The sequence below is a fragment of the Enoplosus armatus genome, chromosome 6 (assembly GCF_043641665.1).
Source record: "Enoplosus armatus isolate fEnoArm2 chromosome 6, fEnoArm2.hap1, whole genome shotgun sequence".
Lineage (NCBI taxonomy): Eukaryota > Metazoa > Chordata > Actinopteri > Centrarchiformes > Enoplosidae > Enoplosus > Enoplosus armatus.
In genome coordinates, this window is record NC_092185.1 from 16,675,228 (window position 1) to 16,698,079 (window position 22,852).

Genomic DNA, 22,852 nt, shown 5'->3' on the forward strand with positions numbered 1-22,852 from the left:
TTTTGTACCTGTCAATCTAACGTTTGGCTGCAGTTCATTTTTATTTTTCGACAGACTCGAATGCAGCAAAGCGATTGTGTGTTCTCTTCATCTCAACTCGCGAGGAGACCCAAGCTGCGGCTCTTTACACGATAACAATGTGATCATTAATCATTTCGGATGACTGTTTACCTTCTGTTCGCTGTTTTGTTTTGCTTGTAGATAGTCCGAAGACTTTCCTTCCTTCGCTTCTTTTTCTCCTCCCTGAGCTTCCTTCTTTGCTGATGAGAAAACTGTACCCCTGTCCGTCACTCACTGCTGAGAGGGTGGTTTTGTTTACCACGCTGCATGCAGGAGAAGACTAGACAAAGACTATACCTCATATATACCATACGGCAGATGTATCAGTATGTGTGTGTCTGTAGAGTATGTTGATGTGAACACTTGAGGGTTTTTGTTTTTGGGTGTATTGAGGTTACAGTGTACACTATCAGGGACCATTCATAGTACTGTGAGGTATCATCGATCAGTTTGGGCATCTGTGTCGAGCAGTGGGTCATATCATTGCAGGACAGAGCTTCCCATTGGAGGTCAGAACATAAATTAAAGGGTTCGTTCACTCAAATTGCAAAAATAGGCACGTTTTCTCCAGCGGTGTCTGGCTATGCAGATAGATTTGGTTTTGAGATATCCGTCTAATGATTGTTTTCATTATTGATTAACTGTTAAGTCAATAAATTGTCCGAAAAGAGTGAAAAAAGCTCATTACAATTTCCCAGAGCCCAAGGTTATGTCTCATTAATCAAAACCCAGAGGTTTTCCCCAAACATTTTAAACAAACATTTGCCTGACGATGGATGAAATGAGTATCGGAATTGTTGTCAATTAATTTTCTTTTGATCGTTTCAGCACTGTCTGTCTCTTTCTGCCACTATAATGAAGCTGAATGGAATTTCATTTTTTGGTGCTCAATGCATTAAACATCTTCATTTAAAGCATTGGACAGCAATTGGTCTTTTCACACAATGTGTCCCTGTCACTCTGGATAATCTACAGACCCCACTGTGAACCAATTTCACTGGAACTACTTTCTACTGAGAAAGTGGCTGAGTACCAGTTCCATACTGCATACTAATTCTAAGGATTTTGAGCATGTAGTGCGTTGGAAAAGTGATAAGATTGACTGTATGCATACTTAGAATTCTTTATTTTTGAGTGTATGCTTTGCACAAAGGAGATGGAGGAGCTGCACAAAATTCAAACCAACTTTGGATGGTGGTGAAACGGCTCCAGAAACACCCCAGAAAACATAAATAAGTTTAGTTTTTGGAAAAATATTTTGCTGGCTGTTGTGTGTAATTGGCAATGCTGTTTTAAAGTTGCAGGACGTATTGCAGTATTTTCTGCTTGTATAAAATGGCAATGTTGATTCCTTGTATACTAACTACAAAAACAGTCCACTATAGATTGATATATATACATATGTAAGTAGTATGTTGTATGGAACTGGGACACAGCAATAGTCAAACTGTGAAAGCTGTAGGTGGGCCACTGAAGATGTTATTTTTCAGTGTTGTGGGTGCTAGGTATACAATTCCTCTCACCTCCACTGGTGGTAGAAATCTCAGAGGGATTTCTCAAAATCTTGACGCATAAAACTAAAACTGTCTGCATGTCAAGATACCACTAAGTTAAAAGACTTAAGTGTGAAAACATATATACAGTATATTTATAATTTGGGTGAACTGATCCTTTAAGATCGTCGTATCAAACTATACACAGGGATCCTCAACACAGAAGAAAATAAGTTTCTTCAAATGAGCTGCAGTTTTTATTTTTATTTTTTATTTTTTTAATATACAATTTCAGCTCCACAGTGCTTCTTATCCCGAGGCTGTCTCGAGGCCTTTTTTTCTGGTGTGTATCTGCCTCCACAGCGGCCGTGGAGGATGTTGTCACCTGTGTCCAAAGCTGAGGCCGGACATCTCACAGCCCACCTGTGTCACACTTTGTAGTGCTGCGCTGTCTGCCCACCTCCCCCTGTCCCACTGTGTCCCATCACTTTAACCGCTTTTCATCTTCATTTTCCTCAGGAGGTCTGTTGCTTTGTTGCTGCTCTCTTCCTCTGGCCTAATGTCTGGTCTGCCATACTTCAATACATTCTGCTGTCTCCCTCTCTCTCTTTATCATCTCTGTTAGACGAGACTTCAGTGCATCTCCAATGGCACTTTCTCCTGTCGTCCTGTAACCTTGTCACAACCTTCTCTCCTGCTGTGTCGGTGTGCGTCTGAGTCTCTGTATAAATTTATTTTTCTTTTTAAACGTGATGTCTGTTGTAGCGCTGTTCTTGTTCGTTCAGAGGTAATATATGAAGGCAAGGTCTTGTCTGTATTTGTTTATTCATGATGGATCAAAGCTGCAGTAGAACAGAAGAGATGGGGATTGAATAAAGATCAAAATACAAAGATTGTCTTTTTTAAAAGGTTTCTCTTAATCTGAAATTGTCTTTTTAATGTACTAGTGAATCTCTAATGTATTTTCATGCTGTTTTTTGGTCTTTCAGTAAAGAGCTTGACTCATTCTCATCAGTAGGGGGCAACATTTAGTCAGTACAGCCCATGTCTCCATATGCTGTCTGTCTCAGATAAGTGCTTGGGATCTCAGCCCTTTTAAGACTGTCCAGTGCTTCACTTGTCAGTGGTTGGCTGTCAGGCTGAGCGGGGGGCCGGTGTAGAAGCTCTCACCCTTAAAAATCGCATGTAATTAGCTGCGGCGTGTTTTCACCCATGTTTACCCCTCTGTGAGGCGAAGGTGTCTGACAGCGAGTTGAACAAGAAACAGTTTTCTTCGTTCACGCTACATAAAAATGGATCAGGGACTCGCAGAGGAAGGAAGAAAGCGTGGTGGCAGGGACGCCCGAGGCCTGAGAGTCATCCCTGTGCTGCATGTGTGGAGGAGAAAGGAAGTGTGTGTGATGCCTGTGGAAGCACCCTAGGGACACTCCAAACTCTGGGTGCCAACTGTGTTTCTCAACCTTTCTGTACAGAAAGGGAGGGAGAAGCGACAGTCTGCTGAGCGTCAGATTCAGCACACAGATCATGTTTGAGCAGCTGGAGCGACGAGACTGGAACCTCAGTGTCCAATTGATCTGAATGTGAAATCAGCTAATGGGGAGCTGATTTGTTGTTGTTGTTTTAATTAATCTGATATCTCTTCCTGCCAAGTCTAGTTTGCAGGCAGCATTGTACAGAACATGACAGCTAATTAATACAAGCTAAAGGGCACACAGAAAAAGAGAGACAATGAAAACAGATCTGAGCTCACAGAAACATGTAGTGAAGGTGTGAATGAGGAGATGAAAGGCTTTCAAACTCATCCACACACAAAAAAAAAATAAAATACGAGCAAATTTCACACACAAACACGTTTACTTTCACACACACACATAATTTATAATGCAAAGCGTGACGCATCTGAGGGGCTCTGAATTGTGCTGCGAGTTCTCCCGGCAGATCTAATTATGGGCCACAGAATGAATGTACCTTCACCCATGAACCCGGTTACCTGCCTCTGTAGAGGCTGTTCTAGAGGAAAGCTGCTAATGAACAAAGCTGCTACCGGCGGGCATTGTTTTCCCGTATGCATACAAACCTCTTCCATTTATATTAATTTAAACTTTAAAGGGGCCACCATGTTGAAGCCTGAGAAAACTGCTTCTTGAAGGCTTTTTGGCAGCGTGCTCACTGCAACTGGAAAGCAGGGAGAAGACAGAGTGCTGGCACCCTGTTAAAGCTAAACGCCCGGAGTGAAGGAAACACACTTGCAACAATGATATACAGCCATGAAGAAGTGATGAACCATCTGTTCTCTGGGGTGGTGTTTGTGTGTCAGGGGCTGAATTTAAGATGCAGAAAACCCTAAAAGTTATAAAACCTGGCAGTGAAGACACAAACAGTCTTATCTATGCAACAGCCAAAGTCATTTTTATTCCAGCATGAAACTGATCTCCACAACATTAACATCCATTGTCAGTTAAATAAAAAAGGATATAAAACAAACATAGAAAATGCAATACAAGATCTCTTTTTTCCTTAATCACTGTAATCGCTCTGGCCCTCAGATCCAAAGATTCAACTAATGTAGCGGCGCGTCTACACTGTTACCGATGGGAAATAAAGCAGGTACTTTGTCTTTCAATGTATGGCGCTCACAATAGAAAAGGAAAGATTCACCCTGATGAAGACGTTCTGGGAGAGAAGCCCCAAAATCAATATATGCTCTGTGGGGGAAATGAAGAGAAAATGATCTTGTTTCTTACCAGCAGCAACCAAGTAGAAAAATGCTATAAAGGTCAGCCAAGCAGCTTCGGGCTAAGTGTTTTTTTATTTAATTCAAAAACAGTGTTACTCTGCGACAAGTCAATGGGATTTTGTGAGTGATATGTCTCTGCTGCGGTGGCCACTGTGCCTTGATTGAAAAACAGAGCATCCTCCACAGTCTCCTGCTTATCAAACAACCCTGCCGGGATGTTTTATTATGCCGTCCCAGTGCGCTGCAGAAATCTTCAATTTCAAGTTTTCTTAATATTAAACGAACAGCGCGTCAACTTCACAACCCCCGGCCCACAATCTGCCAGGAATCTGATCAAATATAACAACTGCAATTTATTAAAACTCTGCCGGTGCTGACAGCCAGGTGTTTGTGTTGGGGACACATCAGTCCTGTTCCCGTTTCAGAACAAGGCTTTTCAACTTCTCTGTTACGGAACTTCATTTTGATTATGCTTGGTACAGTGGTTTGACAGCTAAACTTAGGAACAAACTGCAGGCGATGCAAAATAATATTATTCAGTATTTACTAAAAGCATCCCCCCAAACTCATGTTGGTATATGAATTCAGGGGTAGGACTGCTGCAGTAGAGCTCAGAGTAGAACAACAGAAGCTGCATCATATGTACAGTATTATCAATGGGTATGCTGCTCAGTACTTGTGTTCTCAGACAATAATGGTCCATACTCAGCATATTTATAATACCAGGGTCCGTGTGGGTTCATGTAAAGTACCTAGAATAATGTAGCAAGCCTTTTTTCACTCAGGTGCCATGTTGTGAAACAGCCTTCTGCTACACATCAAGTTTTTAAATATGAGAGGGGCTCATAGATGTCAGGTTAGACTTTTTTATGCAGCAGGGTAACAGATTTATTATGAAATTTGCATGATGGTGTTACATTTGATGTGGGAGTTATTTGTTACTTTGGATTTCAGGATTGTGTTGTTTAATTTTTATGTTGACAGAGACATCGGCATTTATCGAGCAGGGGGGCTCTAATGAATGATGCAATTAAGTGGCAATTATTTCCCAATTATGGGAAATGTAGGATTCAGGGTTTTATGGGCTTGACCTATACTTGGGTCTTAGTCAGGATATCATGGCCTCTGCTGCTTTGATTGAATCTGTCTCTTGTAAAACTTATTGAGAGAGAAATCATCTACATTTCTGGAATACCTCTTTGACAAATTGGACAAAATATGGTCAAACAGGTCATTACTGTAAGTAAAACGGTTGCATAACACCTTAAATTGGTGGCAAACAGTCAAATGCATAATAAATACATCTGACATCAAAGTATTAATCAAACAAGATAAATTAACAAGTGTGAATAAATACATGAAAAAACAAACTATTGCCTCTTTAATGCATTTGGGCGGGGTGCTGATGGGACAGTAAGGCCTGCGTTTTGTGTTTTTTCTGAGCCTGCATGATTCTCCTTCATGTATCAGCGCCATACAGTCAGATCTAAATGCTGATGAGACCCAGGATGTCGTGGTGTCAGGCACCACAACAGCAGGTTCAGCTAGATCGAGCTCTGCGTCTTGATAAAAGCGGTCCTCTCGCTGTGACCGTCCACCTCCTCGCTGTCTGATTCAGACTGGTAGGCGATCATGTCCTCATCCCCCCACACAGTGGGGATCCCCTTGTAGCATATCCTTGCCTTCCTCTGCCGTCCTTGGCCGAAGCCAAAACCAAAGCCCACCCGCACCCCCCTCGTCTCTGAAAACACAGTTGGCAGTTTGGTCCTCCAGCCCAAAGAAGCGCCACCTGAGCGCATCTGCAGCAAGAGGAAGACCCCGACGAAGGCAGCTAGGATGAAGGCACAGCTGAGCACGGCCACAACGGCAGGCAGCTGAGTGGACGGAGCTGCGCTGAGTCCCGGAGGTTCCTCCCCTTCTCCGCTGTCGTCTGCTGCTGCTGGGATCTCCCCCTCTGGCTGGGCTCCGTCACCCTGGAGTCCCCCAGCTGGTGGGGATTTACGCTGGACCTGGTTCTGGTGCAGGCAGGAGGTGAGGACCAGGTGGCTGTGAGGTGGACAGGACAGGCAGTCTGTGGGCCCTGTGCCAGAGCAGGTGAGGCAGGCGGGGTTGCAGGGCAGGCAGGCCTGGACGGAGGACAAGTCCACCCAGTTCTCCAGGGAGAGGTTGAGGAGCTGCGGACCAGAGGTGAAGCCCGGCGGACACAACTTCACACAACCCTGGAGGAAGAGGGAGAAGCCGGGGCTGCACTCTGGATGGAGTGTGGGAGATGAAAGAAGAAGGGAAAAAGTTAAGTCTTCCTTTCCTCGGAAGTTGCAACAAACTATTTTTGTTTTTTTATCAATTAATCTGCTGATTGTTTTCTCGAGTCATTGATTAATCATTTGGTCTGTAAAAGGTCAGAAAAAAGTCACAATTTCCCAGAGCCCAAAATGTCTTCAAATATTTCAGTTTACAATAGTGAAGACAAGGAAAACCAGCAAACTCTCACATTTGAAAAGCTGGAATCATCAAATCTTTGGAAATTTTGTTTGAAAAACTGTTGTTGTTGTTATGTTACTAATAAATGAATCGACTAATCATTTCAGCTCTTATGAATATTGCAGTTGGGCACAGTCTATAAGTTGAAGATTTCCTAAAATCTTAATGATCCATCTAAACTCATATAAATGAATTGAATTGTATGCTTGCCCTGTAATTTACAAACACGCAGAAACATTTTTGCATTTTTAATTGATCTCCCGTCTGCTGACTAAAAGATGGTTCATTTGTTAAAAGAGGGCTACGACCAGTAAATGGAAGTTGTACTAATTGAACATTGTCTTTGTTCTCTATATAATCATCACTTTATTAAAAACTCTTTTCCACAAACCTTCCAGTTAATTTCTAGGAAGTTATTAGAAAGCTGGGGCCCTGTAAAACAAAGCATTACCAGTAAGTCTTGAAATGTAGATTTTAACTAAATTATGGAGAAGTCTGGAATGATTAAGAAGAAAGCGTCTGAATGCTTAGAAGCAGAGCGACGCTTCCAACCTTATCTGCCTTTAAATGAAGAAGCCGTCCTCCTCAACAGTTGTTGATAACGTAGCACCTCCTGCACTGACGCAGTTTGAATCTCCCCTGCTGCTCCTCCATACGTCTCACACTCTGACTGAAACTAATATGACATATGGCAATGTGCATATTCACAGTGCGCACGTAAACAGATGCACAAGAGGACTGCAAATGGGCAATCTGTATTCACAACACTTGCAACAAGTTGAGATACCCAACACAGTCTGACCAAAAGCCTGTTTTGTAACAATGACTGTGTGCCAGCGCCAATACAAACAAGCCCATTCAACTTGAAGTGGCTCCTGTTCAAAGTTTGTGTGATCAGCGGAAGCCCAAATGATCTCACCGATACAAATCTGCTGGGCATCAAAGGTCTTGCAGCTGCTGTTGGACGGCCGAGGGAAGTCAGACGATGAGGGGTTGATGACGTTGGGTCCAGTACCCCACAGGATGAGGGTGAACTGACTCAAGACACCTGAGAGAGAAGGAGAGAGGGAGAGGAGGGGGGGGGGGGGGGGAGGCGATATTGAGATGTGGAGGAGAATATTAATGTAACACTTTTCCCGGAGAGGAAACAGTGTGAACTGGATGAGAAGAGGATGTGGGGGTGGAAGGAAAAGAAACAAGTGATGAGAGCGGACCAAACACAGCACTGGAGGAGGATCAACACCAGCAGAGGAATAAATGCATCCCTATCTCATTTCCCTGGCTGCTCTGAGTAAACAAAGCCACAGGAAAGCTACAGGACTTAACAAGTGGTTGACTCTTCGTGACAATATGCTGCCGTTTGCCTTTTTAAAGAAAATGCAGCCCAATAGTTGTAAAAAAAAAAAAAGTTAATAATCAAAAGGTTGCCAACCACTTTCTCGCAGAAGACTATTTCTCTGTCCAGCAGCTGCAAGGTTTTAATCCGGATGTGTTCCTGAGAGTCGCTCCCCCTGGTACCAAAAACAGTACAAACTGAATCATTAGAGAGGGAACATGACAGAAAAAAAGGGGAACTGAGGAGAGGCTATTTAGAGAAGCATGAAAAATATGCAAAAGGACTTGGAGTTGATGAGGGGCCAGTGGACGCTGGCATGTATGTAGCTTTGATGTGATGTGACCAGACTGAACAAGTAATGGCGATGAGTGGGGTTACCATAGTCACGTCCATTAGCAGCGACGTTTTCTATTTCCAGGGTCCATTCCCCTTGAGGATCCTCGTCCCATGAGTGGGTGGTCATAAAGGCCCAGTCGTTGAATCCCTCCGAGGAGAAGTCATTGGGCCTGAAAGAAAAGAAGTGAGACGACATGTTTGTGTTATTTTTTTCTGGTGGTAGACAGCAGAAAGTGTGTTTTTCTCACAAGAGTATACTTGTGGGAGTATCTGTGTACAACTAAGACTGAGGTACACACACACACATGCACATTGTGTTTGTCTGTGTGTGAGAAAGAGACAGATTTATATCAGGGCTGGTGTGTTTTACTGTGCACCTGGGGAACAGCAGGGTGGAGCGTGTGCCCAGTGGGCTGATGAGATGAATGGCCAATTTTCCTCTCTGGTTGTGGGAGAGCGTGAGGCGAGCCTGAACATGTTCCAGAGAGTTGACATACTCCGGTCGCCCCCAGCAGGCATCCACGCTCTTGCTGAACACGAGCTTGTTCCCGATGTCTCTGCAGGTTTGACAAGTGGAGGGGAGAGTGGTTAATGTTGTGTGGCCGCAGAAATGGACACAGACAATAGCATAGTTCTACAAATGTACGCGATCGTCCCTCCTCCGAGGAGAATACGATGACATTTATCAGGCTGAGGTGGATGATGGAACTGCAAGTGCTCATGAAGAGACTAAAACTCACGGTAGTTTACACACACATAAACACACACACACACACACACACACACACACACACACACAGAGCTTCAGGTCACCCTTCTAACCTTGGTTCTGCAAGCATGTCGTGAACACACTGATGCTGTGGCCCCACTGTGGTCCAGTTCTTTGCCAATGTCACCATAGCACCTGCATCCAGGAGCCCATAACCGTACGAATGACTGACTGTGGAGAAAAAAAGATGGAGGGGAATGACAGGTTGGTGGGCGGTGGCGATGAGATAACATCACAGATAGAGAAACTATCCACTCTTTACAGTAATACTGGCGTTATATTTGTTCCTCAATCCTGCATCATAAATGCATTTTAATTGTGCCCCTGTTAAAGTTCAAGAACTACGGAAATCACATTTAGTCATCCCTTTGTGGAGTCAAAAATAATGTAAATGTTTATCGTCAATCATTTTTGTTATTAAAAGGAAGAAAAAAAAGCCCAGGACAAATACTCCTTTTTGTCTGGGCCAGCTGGAGGGGCATGTTGGTGTCTCTGTCTGACTGAAAGCAGCTGGCAGAACGAGAGACAAAGTAAACAAACTTGGGCACAAGCCATGGGCTGACAGCATGTTGTTAGTGGGACTGAAGAGTAAGGACCACAACAGCATCTTAACGGACAAAAGGGTTATTTTCCGTTAAGTTTGTATGCTGTTTAATGTGCTGCAGCTCACCAGCTAATTAGCTGCCTGGAAAATGGTGTTAAAAGTGCACTTTTCCCCGGTGAATGTTTGTTTGGCGGCGGAGGACAAGACATGTGTCCATGTTTGAATGTTAGATAAGAAGGAGACTTAAAAGCCAATGGCGGTTGTTGTTCAGAGTCTGTGGCTCTCGTGTTGTGCAGCAGACTGCCGTCAGGCTGTTAGTCGGTGTGACTGTCTTCCTATGATTGAACACTGACGTTACTTTATGGACATATGGTTTAAAATGATGCACAAAGAACTAACGGTATTCAGACGAATTAATGCAAAACTAGTGGGCACCATCATGAAACCAACAGATATAAAATATACATGCAACTTAATTTCAGTTGGACTTTAAGGATTATAATGCCATGGCTTTGTAGATGGCAATTTTCAAATAATAACTAGTTAGTTAGCTACTAGAGATGCAAGTCTCTACATAGCTAGCTCGTGTAATTTCATGAAGGTTCATAAAACTAGGTATGTACATAAAACTGTATGAACTACTTGTGTGTAGCTGTGGCGTGCCTACTTACCATTCCCCCCGTGCTTCCTAATTTCCCTAATAACCAATAATCCTACTCACAATCAGAGTGGAGGCAAAACAGCCAATCACAAATGACCAATTTTACCCCGTCATTTGGCAGAAATTTTGTCAGGTTGGGCGAGCATGCAGGCAAACCTGAGAGAGCACAGAGCAGAGATGTTGAGAGAGTCTCCAAGGAGTTGGGAGTGCACAGAGCAGGGAGTTATTATTGTGTGCATAATAACAAACGCTTTTGTTTGCTTAAATTAAGTGATTCTTTGCATGATAATGAATTGCCTACAAAATATAATTTGTGTCCTTACAAAAAATCCTTTTCTGTGCTCTGAATGTTCCATTGTGTGCTCAGGAGAGAGGCACAAATAAAACGCCACATGATGCCATCTGTGCTGGATTTGGACTAGCCAGTCTCTACCTCTGCGTCCCACTCCGTTGGTCTTCCAGTCTCCGGCGCTGAGGTGTCCGGGCTGGGACTTTCTCACCACCAGGTGCTGCATGTCCCTCCAGGTCAGGTTCATGCTGCAGAGATCCAGGAAGGAAAGCAGAGTAACCGCGTTGACTTTCTGTCATGTAATAGCCGAAGATATTACTTTCTACATTATGCACATTATGAGAAAAGCCGGGTTTCGCTGACCTCAACTGTACAACAATACAGCAGAGGGAATGTGAGGAGCTTTGTGATATGGAAAAGGTCAGAAGTCTGTAGACACACCTGATATGTGATCCACCTGAGCGTATAAAGTGAGTACAGACATACATTTCTGAAATATTACACTGAGGCGTAGAGGAAGCCCTGAGGGATATGTCAGTCAACCACAACAAAGGTATGGGCTCACATTATGGCTTCAACATCATCGTAAAACAGCAGTATTAAAGGTACATCATAACCTATTGTGTTGAAAGGTCAAGGAACACAGTGGAACGGTGGCCACAATACTGTGGAGGACTGTGTCTAGACCTCTCTGTAATGATAGTTTCTAATGAGGTCTGGGACCGGGGGAGGGGGTCGCCTTCCACACAGCCCAATAAAAAAAGTTTTTTATATGGATTTATTAAGAGGCACAGCAGAGAAGCATTCAGAGGAGAAGCCTTTGAGTCACCAAGGAGGAAAATAACTGCTCTCTGGGTTAAGATAATCAAACCATGAATCACACTGCTTACTGTGCAACACCACAGCAGACAGAAATAGAAACACAGAATTGCACTGTGGCGCATCACCTCCGCCACTCTCCGCATCAGCATTCACATCTCACATCCTCTCATGTGTTATTAATGGACAAGACCCCCCCCCATCTACTCAATGTCACCTCAGCCAAGAGCGAAGGGGAAAGGAAAATAATAAAATAATAAAACACCAGAAAGCCAAAACACTTTGCCTATTAAATGATTCCATCTCTGTGAATCCCAGTGTGGTCCCAGTCTGATAAACTAGCTACCCTGTTATTACTTCTGCACATCAGGAGGGATGCAGACGACTGACAGGCACCAGCCTACTGACTCTCATTTGGTGTTGAAAGTGAGAGATAGTCTACATGGTGTAAAACCTTAAATCTGTCAGTCAGTGGTCTTCTCTCGTGATATCGGAGGTGACAGTGCTGAGATAAACCTGGGACTCTGAGGATATACACCTGAACTGAGGCCGGGCTGTGAGGTAAAAGTGGATCTGATTTGACACCTGTCAGCTTATCGCTAATGTGGAAATTAAGGGAATTATGCAGAGTGGGGTACTGCTGACTGATAAGGGGACTGAACACACACACACACAAGATATGATTAAAGATACGGCCATAATGGAGAACACATTAGAGCTGCTGACAGAAACTTGGATTCTGACACCTGGCGTCCTGAGCGAGCGATAATGAGAGACATTCTGGAGTTTAAAATCTTCACTGCTGTACCTACAGGTATTCAGATGTCTGTGTGGGCTGCAGCTGCTGATTTGTCTTGCTAATTAACTGATTATCAGAAGCTTAATTTGCTGAGGAAAGAATTTCTGTGCTGGGATTTAGGCCAACGTCGACTCCCAGACACGTCCGCGCATTTCCAGGTGCGAGTGCGCACACGTACACCTCCCGCGAGTGCACAGCAGAGCACAACAAATTACTTCATGACAAAATTACATATAAAAAGTGTTTCATTTCTTGAGCTATATGGTTATAGGAGGAGGCTGAGTCATTTCTCACTCACTTGGCCTCCAGAGTCAGAGCGATGATCCCAGCAGCCAGTGGGGCCGAAGCGGACGTCCCCGTGTGAGAGTCTGTGCATTTTTGCCTCAGGTCTGTGGTCACCTTGGTGACAGGAGAAGAGAGTGAAGAGCGAGGATATACAGAAGGTTGGACACAGTTAATATGACGCATTCAGTTTCCCACTTCAGTAGGAGTGAAGTTCACGGTGAGAGAACTCGAGAGTTAGACAGGGGAGGGCTGGGGACAATGAGAGCTGTGCCAGCAGCAATCGGAGACGGGAAGGAGGAGGAGGAGGAGGAGGAGGAGGAGGAGAGAATGCGCCGGTGGGTTCAGTCTCAGGTCTGTGGATCCCTGCCAAAGGGTCACAGGCGGGGCAGCGAATGTCAGCCAAATCAGCCCAGGCAGGTCGGGTGGTGGCGAGACAATGTATGTTAGCACTCCAGGTATACCTCTGCTCTCTGTCTCTGCCAGTGCCAGAAAGCTAATGAGGCCTGTCTGGGTCACGATGGGGACACTTCAGAAATGACAAGAAGCCAGAGGGCAAGGCGAGCTGTGAAGGTCAGGGACAGATTCTTGGTTTGCAACTTTTGGCCTGACAGATTGTGGCACTAATGACCATTACCTGTGGAAAGAAGTCTCTGTGTCAGAGGAGTAAACAAAGGGAGGGCAGCTGTGTCTTCACACAGTGCACAGGCCAGCTGTTAGATCTCACAACTGGATAAAACAACACTGAAACACTGTCATATTTCATCCATTGTTTTTTGATTGTATTCACCGATTTAGTGCTGAAACAATTAATCGATTATCGACAGAAAATTCCATTTCCTGGTTCCAGCTTCTCCAAAGTGATTTTTCTCGGTTTTCTATCATTCAAAGCTGAGTGTTTCTGGGTTTTGGATTGTTGCTCTGACAAAACAAGCAATCTGACGTCATCACCTAGGAACATTTCTTACTATATTCTGACATTTTATACTAACGCTAAGTGATTAATTGACCAGGTGAAAAGGGTAATCAATAATGTAATAATAGTTAGTTGCAGCCCTACACTGGTAAACCTAGCATTTTCCAAATACTCACTGACCAAATCCATCCACTATATGACTTGGAGTCCACGTTGGATAAAAGTCTGGCCTGCTTCTAATTTGACAGTCTAGACACAAATGTACCAAACACAAATATCCAACAAGGGGAACATAAATACTAGTTTTAGATAAAATAAATCTGTGTGAACTCACCGATACAACAAATGACAGCTTCTGACTGCTACAACAACAATACAAAGCAACTGCTGCGGTGCATTTTAAAATGACTTCAATTTCATCCATTTGATGAGTTGTGTTTGCTTGCCTGCAGCATGCCTTTGGTGAATTTTGAAGGGAATGGCAGATTTATAGTTTTATGTTATTCTATGTCCCTGAGGCAATTCTTTCTTCAGCTGACAAGCAGCTTGAAGGAAGCATGTGGCATCTCTGTGTTTGTCAGCTTTGCTCACTGTATGTTACACCTCAGTCACTCTGATTTTGACAGTTTGATGCCTATTTTTGATTTGAGAGAGACAAGATTAATGCGTACGTACACTTGAAAAGGGTTTCGGTTTGTATGTACCAGCATCAACGTTTTGGCTGACTGATAAGGCCAACACAAAGCATGAGGTGTATGGTTATTTTTGCAATGCTGACATTTACAGTGTGCTAAAGATTTGAAGGATAAAAACAATCCTACACAAAATCTGAGATGTTCAAAGTGTGTGTGTGTGTGTGTGTATGTGTGTGTGTGAGTGAGTGTGTACACCCACTATCTGTTTCTCCCCCGGGTTTCCAGAGCTGAAGGTGGTAGCGAGGGTGGAAGAGCAGGGCTCGCTGTACCACGGCACGTTGCCGGACTGCGTGGTGCTGCTGATGGACAGCGTGTAAATGCTGTTGGTGTAGCCGTCACAGTTGCAGCTGTCTTGCTCCCGGCCACCGTTACCCGAGGCCCACACAAAGATGGAGCCTCGTCCGCCACGTCCCTGTGGTATAGAAACATATATACTGTACGTTCATACAGTTGTAATCCGCAGATAACGCACAGAGTAGTTTAAGAGAAAGAGACTAACAAGAGCTGGTTGAAGTGTGAAAAATTGCCTTTGACAAAGACGTTTGTCTCGCGGCTTAAACGCCTTGTCACTTATGTGCTTTCACTCAGAAGCAGTGAACCGCTGTAGGCACAACTCTTATTAATACATCATATTGTCAGCCGACTTATTGCGCCGGAACATCAGATAACAAAACAGAGGAAATGTAATTACAAGATCTACTCAAACTGAATATAATTTATGGACCTGATAAATGACATGATATCTGGCAGTGGGATTGTGTGCTCGTAAAATGCACACACACTATATGAGACAGACATTTAGTCCAGTTGGGTCTGGACTGCCAACCAGAGGCTGGAAATCTTGGGGTGTTTTATGACGATTACAATTTCACTAAACATTTGAGCAACGTAACAAAGGTGTCATTTGTCAACTCAACGCCGATTAGATAACTGCAATTCCTTATTCACTGGAATGCCCCAAAAATCGATGGACCGCCTTCAGCGTGTAGAAAGCACAGCTGCCAGGGACATCAGGTTGTAGAAACCTTTTGCACATTTCCTCAATTTTGGCCTCCCTGCACTGGTTACCTATGGCCTTTAGAATTGATTTCTAAGTTGTACTGCTTATTTCTAAGGCCCGGGTTGGTGTGCCTCCTTCCTACACGGCTGACCTTCTTTCTCTCAATACACAGCCTGAAGTCTGCTGACCAGTTGTTGCTGACTGTCCCTCGGGGCCGGGCTGCAGACAGAGACATAGGGCGGCAGGGCATCTGCAGTCAGGCCTCCACAGCTCTGAAAGAGCCTGCGGGTGGAGAACGACCTCAGTGTCCTTTTGTTAAAGTCAGACATATTTTTAAAACAGGCTTTTAATTAGTTTTACTTTAGCTGTCATGCTTTCTTTATGCTGTTCTTCTAAACATATATTTAGCATGTACTTTTTCTTGTTTGTTAGACTTTGTTATCTGTCTCTCTTTGTGGTTTGTTCTTCTGTGAAGCACTTAATAATTTACTCACAACTCGCATTTCTATTCAGCATGAACGACACCCTGCCATTCAAAAGTTAATTAAACAATCAAAGTCAAATTTTTCATCAAAGTATGAAAGCGGCAACCCAGACACTGTTCAGAATAAAACTGAAAGATTAAAACTTTTCTTTTTCCACCTACAGTTTGAAGTGGGCGGATAACATATTCATTTTGGAGAATAAAAACAAGAAACGAAGAAATACATATGATGAAGGACACAGATAAAAGAAAGCAGAGGGATCTGCCTGACATCCCACATGCAGAGAGAGCAGGAACAATGAAACTGTTGATGGTGAGCAAGAAATTAATAAGATGAGAGAAAAACAGACCATTACTTCCTTCCTCCCTCTCGGTCACTCACAGATATGCACAACTACAGGAAACAGCTGCAGGAATGTTGTGCTACTCCTTGTTAAAGATTGTGATTGTCTGTCTGTTCTGCTCTCTGCCTGCTTGAGTCTGGCCTGGCTGTTAGAAAAATAAAAGTCCTGTCACATCATCAGTTACAGTATTTTGGCTTCACAGAGTCTTTGCTTCCTTACCACTGTTGTTGCAACGCTGTCACAGCACGGTTAATTACATTTAAAGTGTACAAAGGGAACTCAATTTGACCTGAACAGAGACTTTAAATGAGCTTGTTCAGAGGTTTTTAAAGAGGATTACCAATGTAATTTTCTTAATGGATTCCTACATCTCCATCTCACAAATGACCTCTGTTCAGATGTTGGGGAAAAATATCCTTCTACTGTACGTATGATGCTGTCTGAATCGTTCTGTATCCTAACACAAGAGTCTTGAAGCTCTAGCTAATACTCCTAAACCTTCCAGCCCAATTTATGACCTGATGCTGCCTCTGCTGCAGGTTACAGAGGCCAGACGATAACACTTCAGTGCCAGGGGTTATCTCACTGCCAGGAGAACACACGCTGAACCAGAAAGGTCCTGTTGTGCTGCTGTCAGGCAGTTGTTTCTCTCACTAACATGCCGTGATATGTGGGGCATTTCGCATTTAGGGATGTGACATATGAGTCATTCTTTTCCACAGAAAATGTGCACTTTCACTCGTTTATACGCTAATTACTGCCATCTTTGAATCTAACTATTGTTCTGCATCAGTGACTGCTGCTACGTTTCTATTTTCTCCCATCTCACATTTATCATTTCACCGCTCCGCTAACATCTTTTGATGTTGCATGCTGACACATGAGAAATGATGACATTAGCCTTAGATAATATGTCATACTCTTTAATGTCTTACTCTATCCAACCTTAAAGGACTAGTCAGAGGGCAATTAACAAACTCACCTTGAGTTTGTCCTTTTCTACAGTACATCTCAGAGATATCCTCCATTAAATACTGATACAGTATGATTGTATAGTTGGAAAAATATTCCAGACCTCAGATCTCCAACAGCTTTTTTTTGCTGGCATGAGAGGTGCTGCTTCATATGTAGCTTAAAAGGAATAGTTTGACGTTTTTGGAAATACGCTTACAGTATTTGCTTCCTTTCTGAGAGTTAGACGAGAGGATTGATACCTCTCTCATCTCTGTACAGTAAATATGAAGCTGGAGCCAGCAGTCCGTTAGCTTAGCTTAGCTTAGCTAAGCATACAGACAGGGGGAAACAGCTAGCCTGGCTCTATTCAAAGGTAACAAAATCCGCCAGCCAGCCCCTCTGAAGCTCAGTAATTTACATGTTATATCTTCTTTATTTAATCAGTTCAAAAACAGAGTTGTCTGGGACCAGTTGCCAGGCTACCAACAGAGAATACAGGGTGTTACTTGTCCTAGTGTGGTGTTCCCCATCGATTTGTGTTCCCCACCTTAACCACTAAAGCCCAAACTTATTCCTAACTCCATCCAACCAGTTCATTTCAGCCTTACCTTACAACACCTAACTATAATTTATGCTTTGCCCTAAACAAACTGTGGAGGGCACAGGTACAGGAAACACGGTTTGAAGGAGAAACTGACTTTGAGACATTCTGTTAACATGTTAATTAGCTTTAGAGGTGCTGGTAGGTGGATTTTGTTTTCAGAGTGTTATCAATCTTCTCATCTATTTCTCAGCAAGAGAAGGAAGGGAATACACATATTGAGAGCTGATGTGAGTTTGATAGTGATGCCAGAAGTAAGAAACAGGGAAGACATTAGTAGATTAAAAGTCCAAGCTTATGCTCTGACTGACCTTGGTGATTCCCTGGAGGAAAGCCTCCTTCGCCAGTTTGGCAGGGCCGTCCAGTGACTTGCCGTCATCTTCTGGGCCCCAGCTGGCACTATAAATGTGGATGTGCTGGGGGTTGAGGCTAAGAGAGTGGGCTTCCACCACGTCCGTCACCTCCCCATCCAACATACGAACTCCTGTAAAATGAACATGCAATGCAGATTAGGTTACCGAACTGGAGACGTGAAAGGTGGTGAAGAAAGAGTGACAGAATGACAGATGGTGAAGAGACAGTGAGCGTACGAGGTGTCAAAATCTGAGGAAAAAGAAAACAGCATGAGATGACGGGAAGAAAAAACTTGTCATAAAAAGACTGAAAGAAATTGGTCGGACCGCAAATTCCTTTTTTTATTTTTTGCCACAAAAACAAACAAAACAGAAAAACAGGAGAAACAAAAGACTTCACAGGAAAAACCAAACACTTCACAGAGTTCGGGTTTTAATGAGTAAGCATACAAAGCTTCACCCACAGATGCTGCTCCGATGGATACTACATTATTTTACCATCACACAAACAAAAACACAGCTGGTTGTTAAACCAAGAAAAGCCGTTTCCTGACCCCAACAAACACACAGAAAGGACAAGTAGACAAATGTAGCAGACTGAAGAGAGAAAGGCACACATACACACTCACACAGATTTAAATGAGCTGAGAGTTTACAGCACCTTCAACAGACTGGTGTGTCCACAGGGTAGCACCAAATGTCACCTTTCATCATACCTGAACGCAACCCTGTGTGATGCTTTGAAGTAAGCAGCCTCAGATCACTCCTCTGAACATTAATGGCTGTAGAGAGGCGTGAAATGAACCACCCTCAAATAAGGTCCATTACTGGTGGAGGAACCCCCGGACCTCAGACGCAACACTACGACTGACGACGTCCATATTAAGACTTCAATAATCCATTCTAGACAACCTGTCTGGCCCTGCAGGCACAAACACATGCCAGTAGGGATGCAGCCAAAGCAGTAATTACTCAGTTGGCGTGGGGATTCGGCGTGACACAACTTTGAATACTGAGTAGCCTAAATAAAAACTTAACTGGGCTAAACATGCAACGTAAAGCACAATCATTATGCACGGCCTGCATTGCAGCGGTAATGATAATCACTGTCGTAACAATTCTCATCAACTTCCTGCGGCTCGACGATTCCTTATTAAGAGTTTCCTGCAGCTCCAGCAAGTCAGGAGTAGCAGGTAGCAATGCAGCTATGAGTGTGAGTGTGTGTGTGTGTGTGTGTGTGTGTGTGTGTGTGTGTGTGTGCTGGCGGAGGGAAAACAGGTACAATAGGTGGAAGAAAACACCAGGTGAGCCAAGTAGGGTCAATTACAGGCTTTAAACACTAATCACCAATCATTGCTCAGTAAGGATACACATTTAGACGTCCCCATGAAGCGTGAATGCCTGTGCTCACACGCTCACGCTCACACACACACACACACACACACACACACACACACACACACACACACACACACACACACACACACACACACACACCAATTGGTATTTGGGAGCAAATCACAGCTGTTTATAAACAATTCACTGACCCCATGACGTGAACAGATTCACAGAGGAGTAATTTATGAGAACAGGGCCAACGAGTGGCTCCGTCGGGAGATGAATGGTAATGAAGACAAAGAAGGAGAGTTATGAGTAACATCTGTGAACGGTACTGCTCAGGGCTCCACAGGCTCCGCTGAGTCTTGTTGGCTGCCATCGTGTCATTGACAGATTGCTTGGTGACAAAAGTTACTAAAAGCCTCCTTGGAAAACTTGATCAAGAGCAAACAAACTTTCAGACTTCATTTGTGATCACAGCTTTCATTAAAATGATCCTCTCCGAATATCTCCTTTCTTAATGCAGATCTGCACATGCTGACAGCTTTATTACTGTTTCAGCTGCAGTCTGGCTCAAGACTTCTTATTTTTGACCAGTTTTTTGAGCAGGTGATTTACACAGCGGGATGAAAAGGTGTCCACTGGGTTGTGAAGTCAGTTTTCTTGGCACAAACATAATACTAAATTTAGGTCGTTCCCTCGTCACAAAGGACTCAACAAAACACTTAAAAAATTGAACTTGCTTTTTATCTGATGGGTGGATGAAAGACTGGAGTTTCAGGCCAAGTGCCAAAATAAAGATGGGGTGAGTTCATCCAAAATATTATTGACATCATGGCTCATCATAGAATGCATGCAGAAACATTTATATTTGAGGCATATAACAGTTCGGCTGTTTCCATCTTTATCATGCATTAGACTAATTTTTTTTTTACAAGCATAACGAAGCCATGATGTACTCATTTGAAAATGATCAAAAGCTACTCTTCTCAGTGGCAATAGATGAAGGACAATTCACTGCACTATCAACACTTTCACTTGTGCACCAGAACAATAGGGAGTCAATCAGTCGGTAAAAGACAAGTCAAAGTTCCAGAAAAAACACATTATGGATATCATCTGTTGCTAGGTCTCTAATAAAATGTGAAGACACAGCTAATTATGTGATTCTGACTCAGGTCCCAGACTAAAGGGAGCCTGGCTGAAAGAAATTCACCTCTACTTTAACTGGTTTGAATGTGAATATTATTAGGCATATTAATTCAAATTAAAATACTATTAAACTCATTTAAATTAATATCATTCTAATTAAACACTGTTCCCACTTAAGACCCCCAAATGGTATTCTCGACTCACCTCCAATTTTAGCATTATAGGCCACACCTACACCGCACACGCCGTTGTTGGCTGAAGCTGCGACTTCTCCTGCACATCGAGTTCCATGTCTGGGAAGAGAAAGGAGTCAAAGGACAAAAGTCACAAAGGAGAGGAAGAAGAGAGAGGAAGCAGATAACAAAGAAACAATTTACGCATCAAGCAGAAGCATCACAATAACTCAGCTAAATACTGACATTAAAAAAGCTGCTGAACTGAGCCAGTCTTTTAGACAATACTGTAGCTGAAGAGTTGCTAAAAATACGCTGCAGTCAAAAGAGAAGCATAAACCCAGTGGTCCCTTTGTAACTGCAGCAGACTCGTGTTGGAGCCGTAACAATAAGTGCCAAAAAGCCTGACAGGCCTTCTGAATTACAGGGTTATTCATTTGAAAAGTTTTAGATTTACTTATTTATAACAACAGAGAGCACAGAGACCTTCGTGATGAACCCGGCGTGCAAATTAGAAGTATCGAGGACACACAAGAGGCATCAACAAGCAAATTCAGGTGTAAGAACTTCACTGCTCATCAAAATCTGGCCAAACACACCCACACAGTCCCGATGAAGCAGGTCTGCGGAGGTTTTAAGTGTTCAAATCTCAATAGATAATAACTAAGGACTTTGAATGTGAATGTGCAGTACTCCTCTTCTGCCGCAGCTACTTCAGAGAGCTCCTCTTTTCACTTGTACTCTGTACTGTATTTTCTGGGTAAAATATTGGAAATCTTCTCTCCTGGTGCGCAGGCTACACAGTTACAGGATACAGGCTCTTCCAATCCAAAACAACTGAAGTGAAACCTGAGGACAAATACAAAGACCTGTCTAAAACTAACTTTACCTTGACACTCACTGGCCACAGGCCATCCAAATGAGATAGGAGATGTTATCGATGTACATGAATTATTCACCGAATTCCTCATTAATACTTTCAACCAGTCTTGAGTTTCAGAGAACGGACAGGTTCCCCCATTGAGGGATGTCTAGATGTCAAATACACTTCACAAACGAAAACCACTCCAACCCCCCAAAACATGCTTTATCAACTACAGATCCGGTCTTATAAAAGACAATGAAAGTCTAAACTGAAACCTTTACAGCTCTGCATCATTTCAGGCAAAGAAAAAAGTAATCGTTTGTGAAATGGATTTAATTTGTTTCATTGACTTCTGGGTTGGAGCGGTGTGATCAGACTGCAAATGGATGGAGCAGAATGAGCATTTGGCATTTAACATAGGTCATTAAGACTGTCTCCTGATTACAGTGCAGATATCGGATTAGGAGGTGTACAGTTTCACACCCGTCTCTGGAACGAGCTGCGTGAATGTTATCGGAACAAAGCTAATTACATCCCACAGTATTGTTTTGAAAAGCCAAAAAATTACTTCCTTTTTGATCTCCCAACCTCCCCGATGATGAGGCAGAGGACAAAGTCATTTCACAGGGTCAGAGCACGGCTACGCCTCCAGCTGGGATCCTGATTAGACTCTGTGTAGCTCTGTGATGTATTACCCACCCGCTAATTCTCCCTTTTTTCACTCTAAAAACATTTTAGCAGAGGATCGCTGCCGTTCCTAATTCTTCTTCTGTCTTTCTTTTTTTTTTTTTAATCATCTCAGGATTTCCAACGTCAAAGAACAAAACACAGAACAAAAAAAAAAAGGACAGCTTGAAAAAAAAAAAAAAAGATGTTGCAGTTAAATCTTGCTTCCTAACAAATCATTTATTACATGACCTGGGATGTCAACAACTACAAGCATTAAAGTGATTTTTAAACAAGCAATCAACGGGCCTGACAGGGCTTATTTTTCACTGACGGATTTGCCCTTACGCAAGGACCTTGGAACATATGGCAGGGTGCAATACATCACAAATGCAATTCAAATGTTACCATTGCTATCAAGAGGTTAAACGACATTGTTTTACTGCTAACTACCTCATTTCATATTGTATAACTGACAGCAGTCTTTGAAGGCTCCCTCAAGAACAATATCTGTTTTCAGGGGTTAAAGTGGGACTTATTATGTGGGGAGGCCATTTTTTTTCATTTAGCAGCAGCAGTTTTTGTGAAAAATGCAGCTTCAAACACCATAATGACCCAATGAGCATTAGAGCATCATTACAATTCACACACACAAATCAGTCAGCTTATCAGATTATTAGAAAAACATCTAGTGTATGAAAAGCC

The 22,852-nt window shown here is 43.1% G+C and overlaps 1 protein-coding gene across 2 annotated transcripts in view; it reads right to left on the reverse strand.

Moving 5' to 3' along the window:
* Positions 1 to 5,672: 5,672 nt before the first annotated feature.
* furinb (furin (paired basic amino acid cleaving enzyme) b) overlaps positions 5,673 to 22,852 on the reverse strand; it is a 60,544-nt gene continuing 43,364 nt past the window's right edge. Inside the window, exons 6-16 of one of the 2 annotated variants that reach the window (XM_070907085.1) lie at positions 20,648 to 20,736; positions 17,912 to 18,084; positions 14,417 to 14,629; positions 12,623 to 12,723; positions 10,851 to 10,954; positions 9,266 to 9,383; positions 8,821 to 9,000; positions 8,486 to 8,613; positions 7,691 to 7,819; positions 6,263 to 6,541; positions 5,673 to 6,229 (exon numbers count right to left, since the gene is read on the reverse strand). In XM_070907085.1, coding sequence (XP_070763186.1) covers positions 5,835 to 6,229; positions 6,263 to 6,541; positions 7,691 to 7,819; positions 8,486 to 8,613; positions 8,821 to 9,000; positions 9,266 to 9,383; positions 10,851 to 10,954; positions 12,623 to 12,723; positions 14,417 to 14,629; positions 17,912 to 18,084; positions 20,648 to 20,736 — 1,909 coding nt within the window. In that variant the 3' untranslated portion in view covers positions 5,673 to 5,834. Of the gene's footprint in view, positions 6,542 to 7,690; positions 7,820 to 8,485; positions 8,614 to 8,820; positions 9,001 to 9,265; positions 9,384 to 10,850; positions 10,955 to 12,622; positions 12,724 to 14,416; positions 14,630 to 17,911; positions 18,085 to 20,647; positions 20,737 to 22,852 lie in introns of both variants that reach the window. The other variant, XM_070907084.1, reaches the window with a different exon arrangement.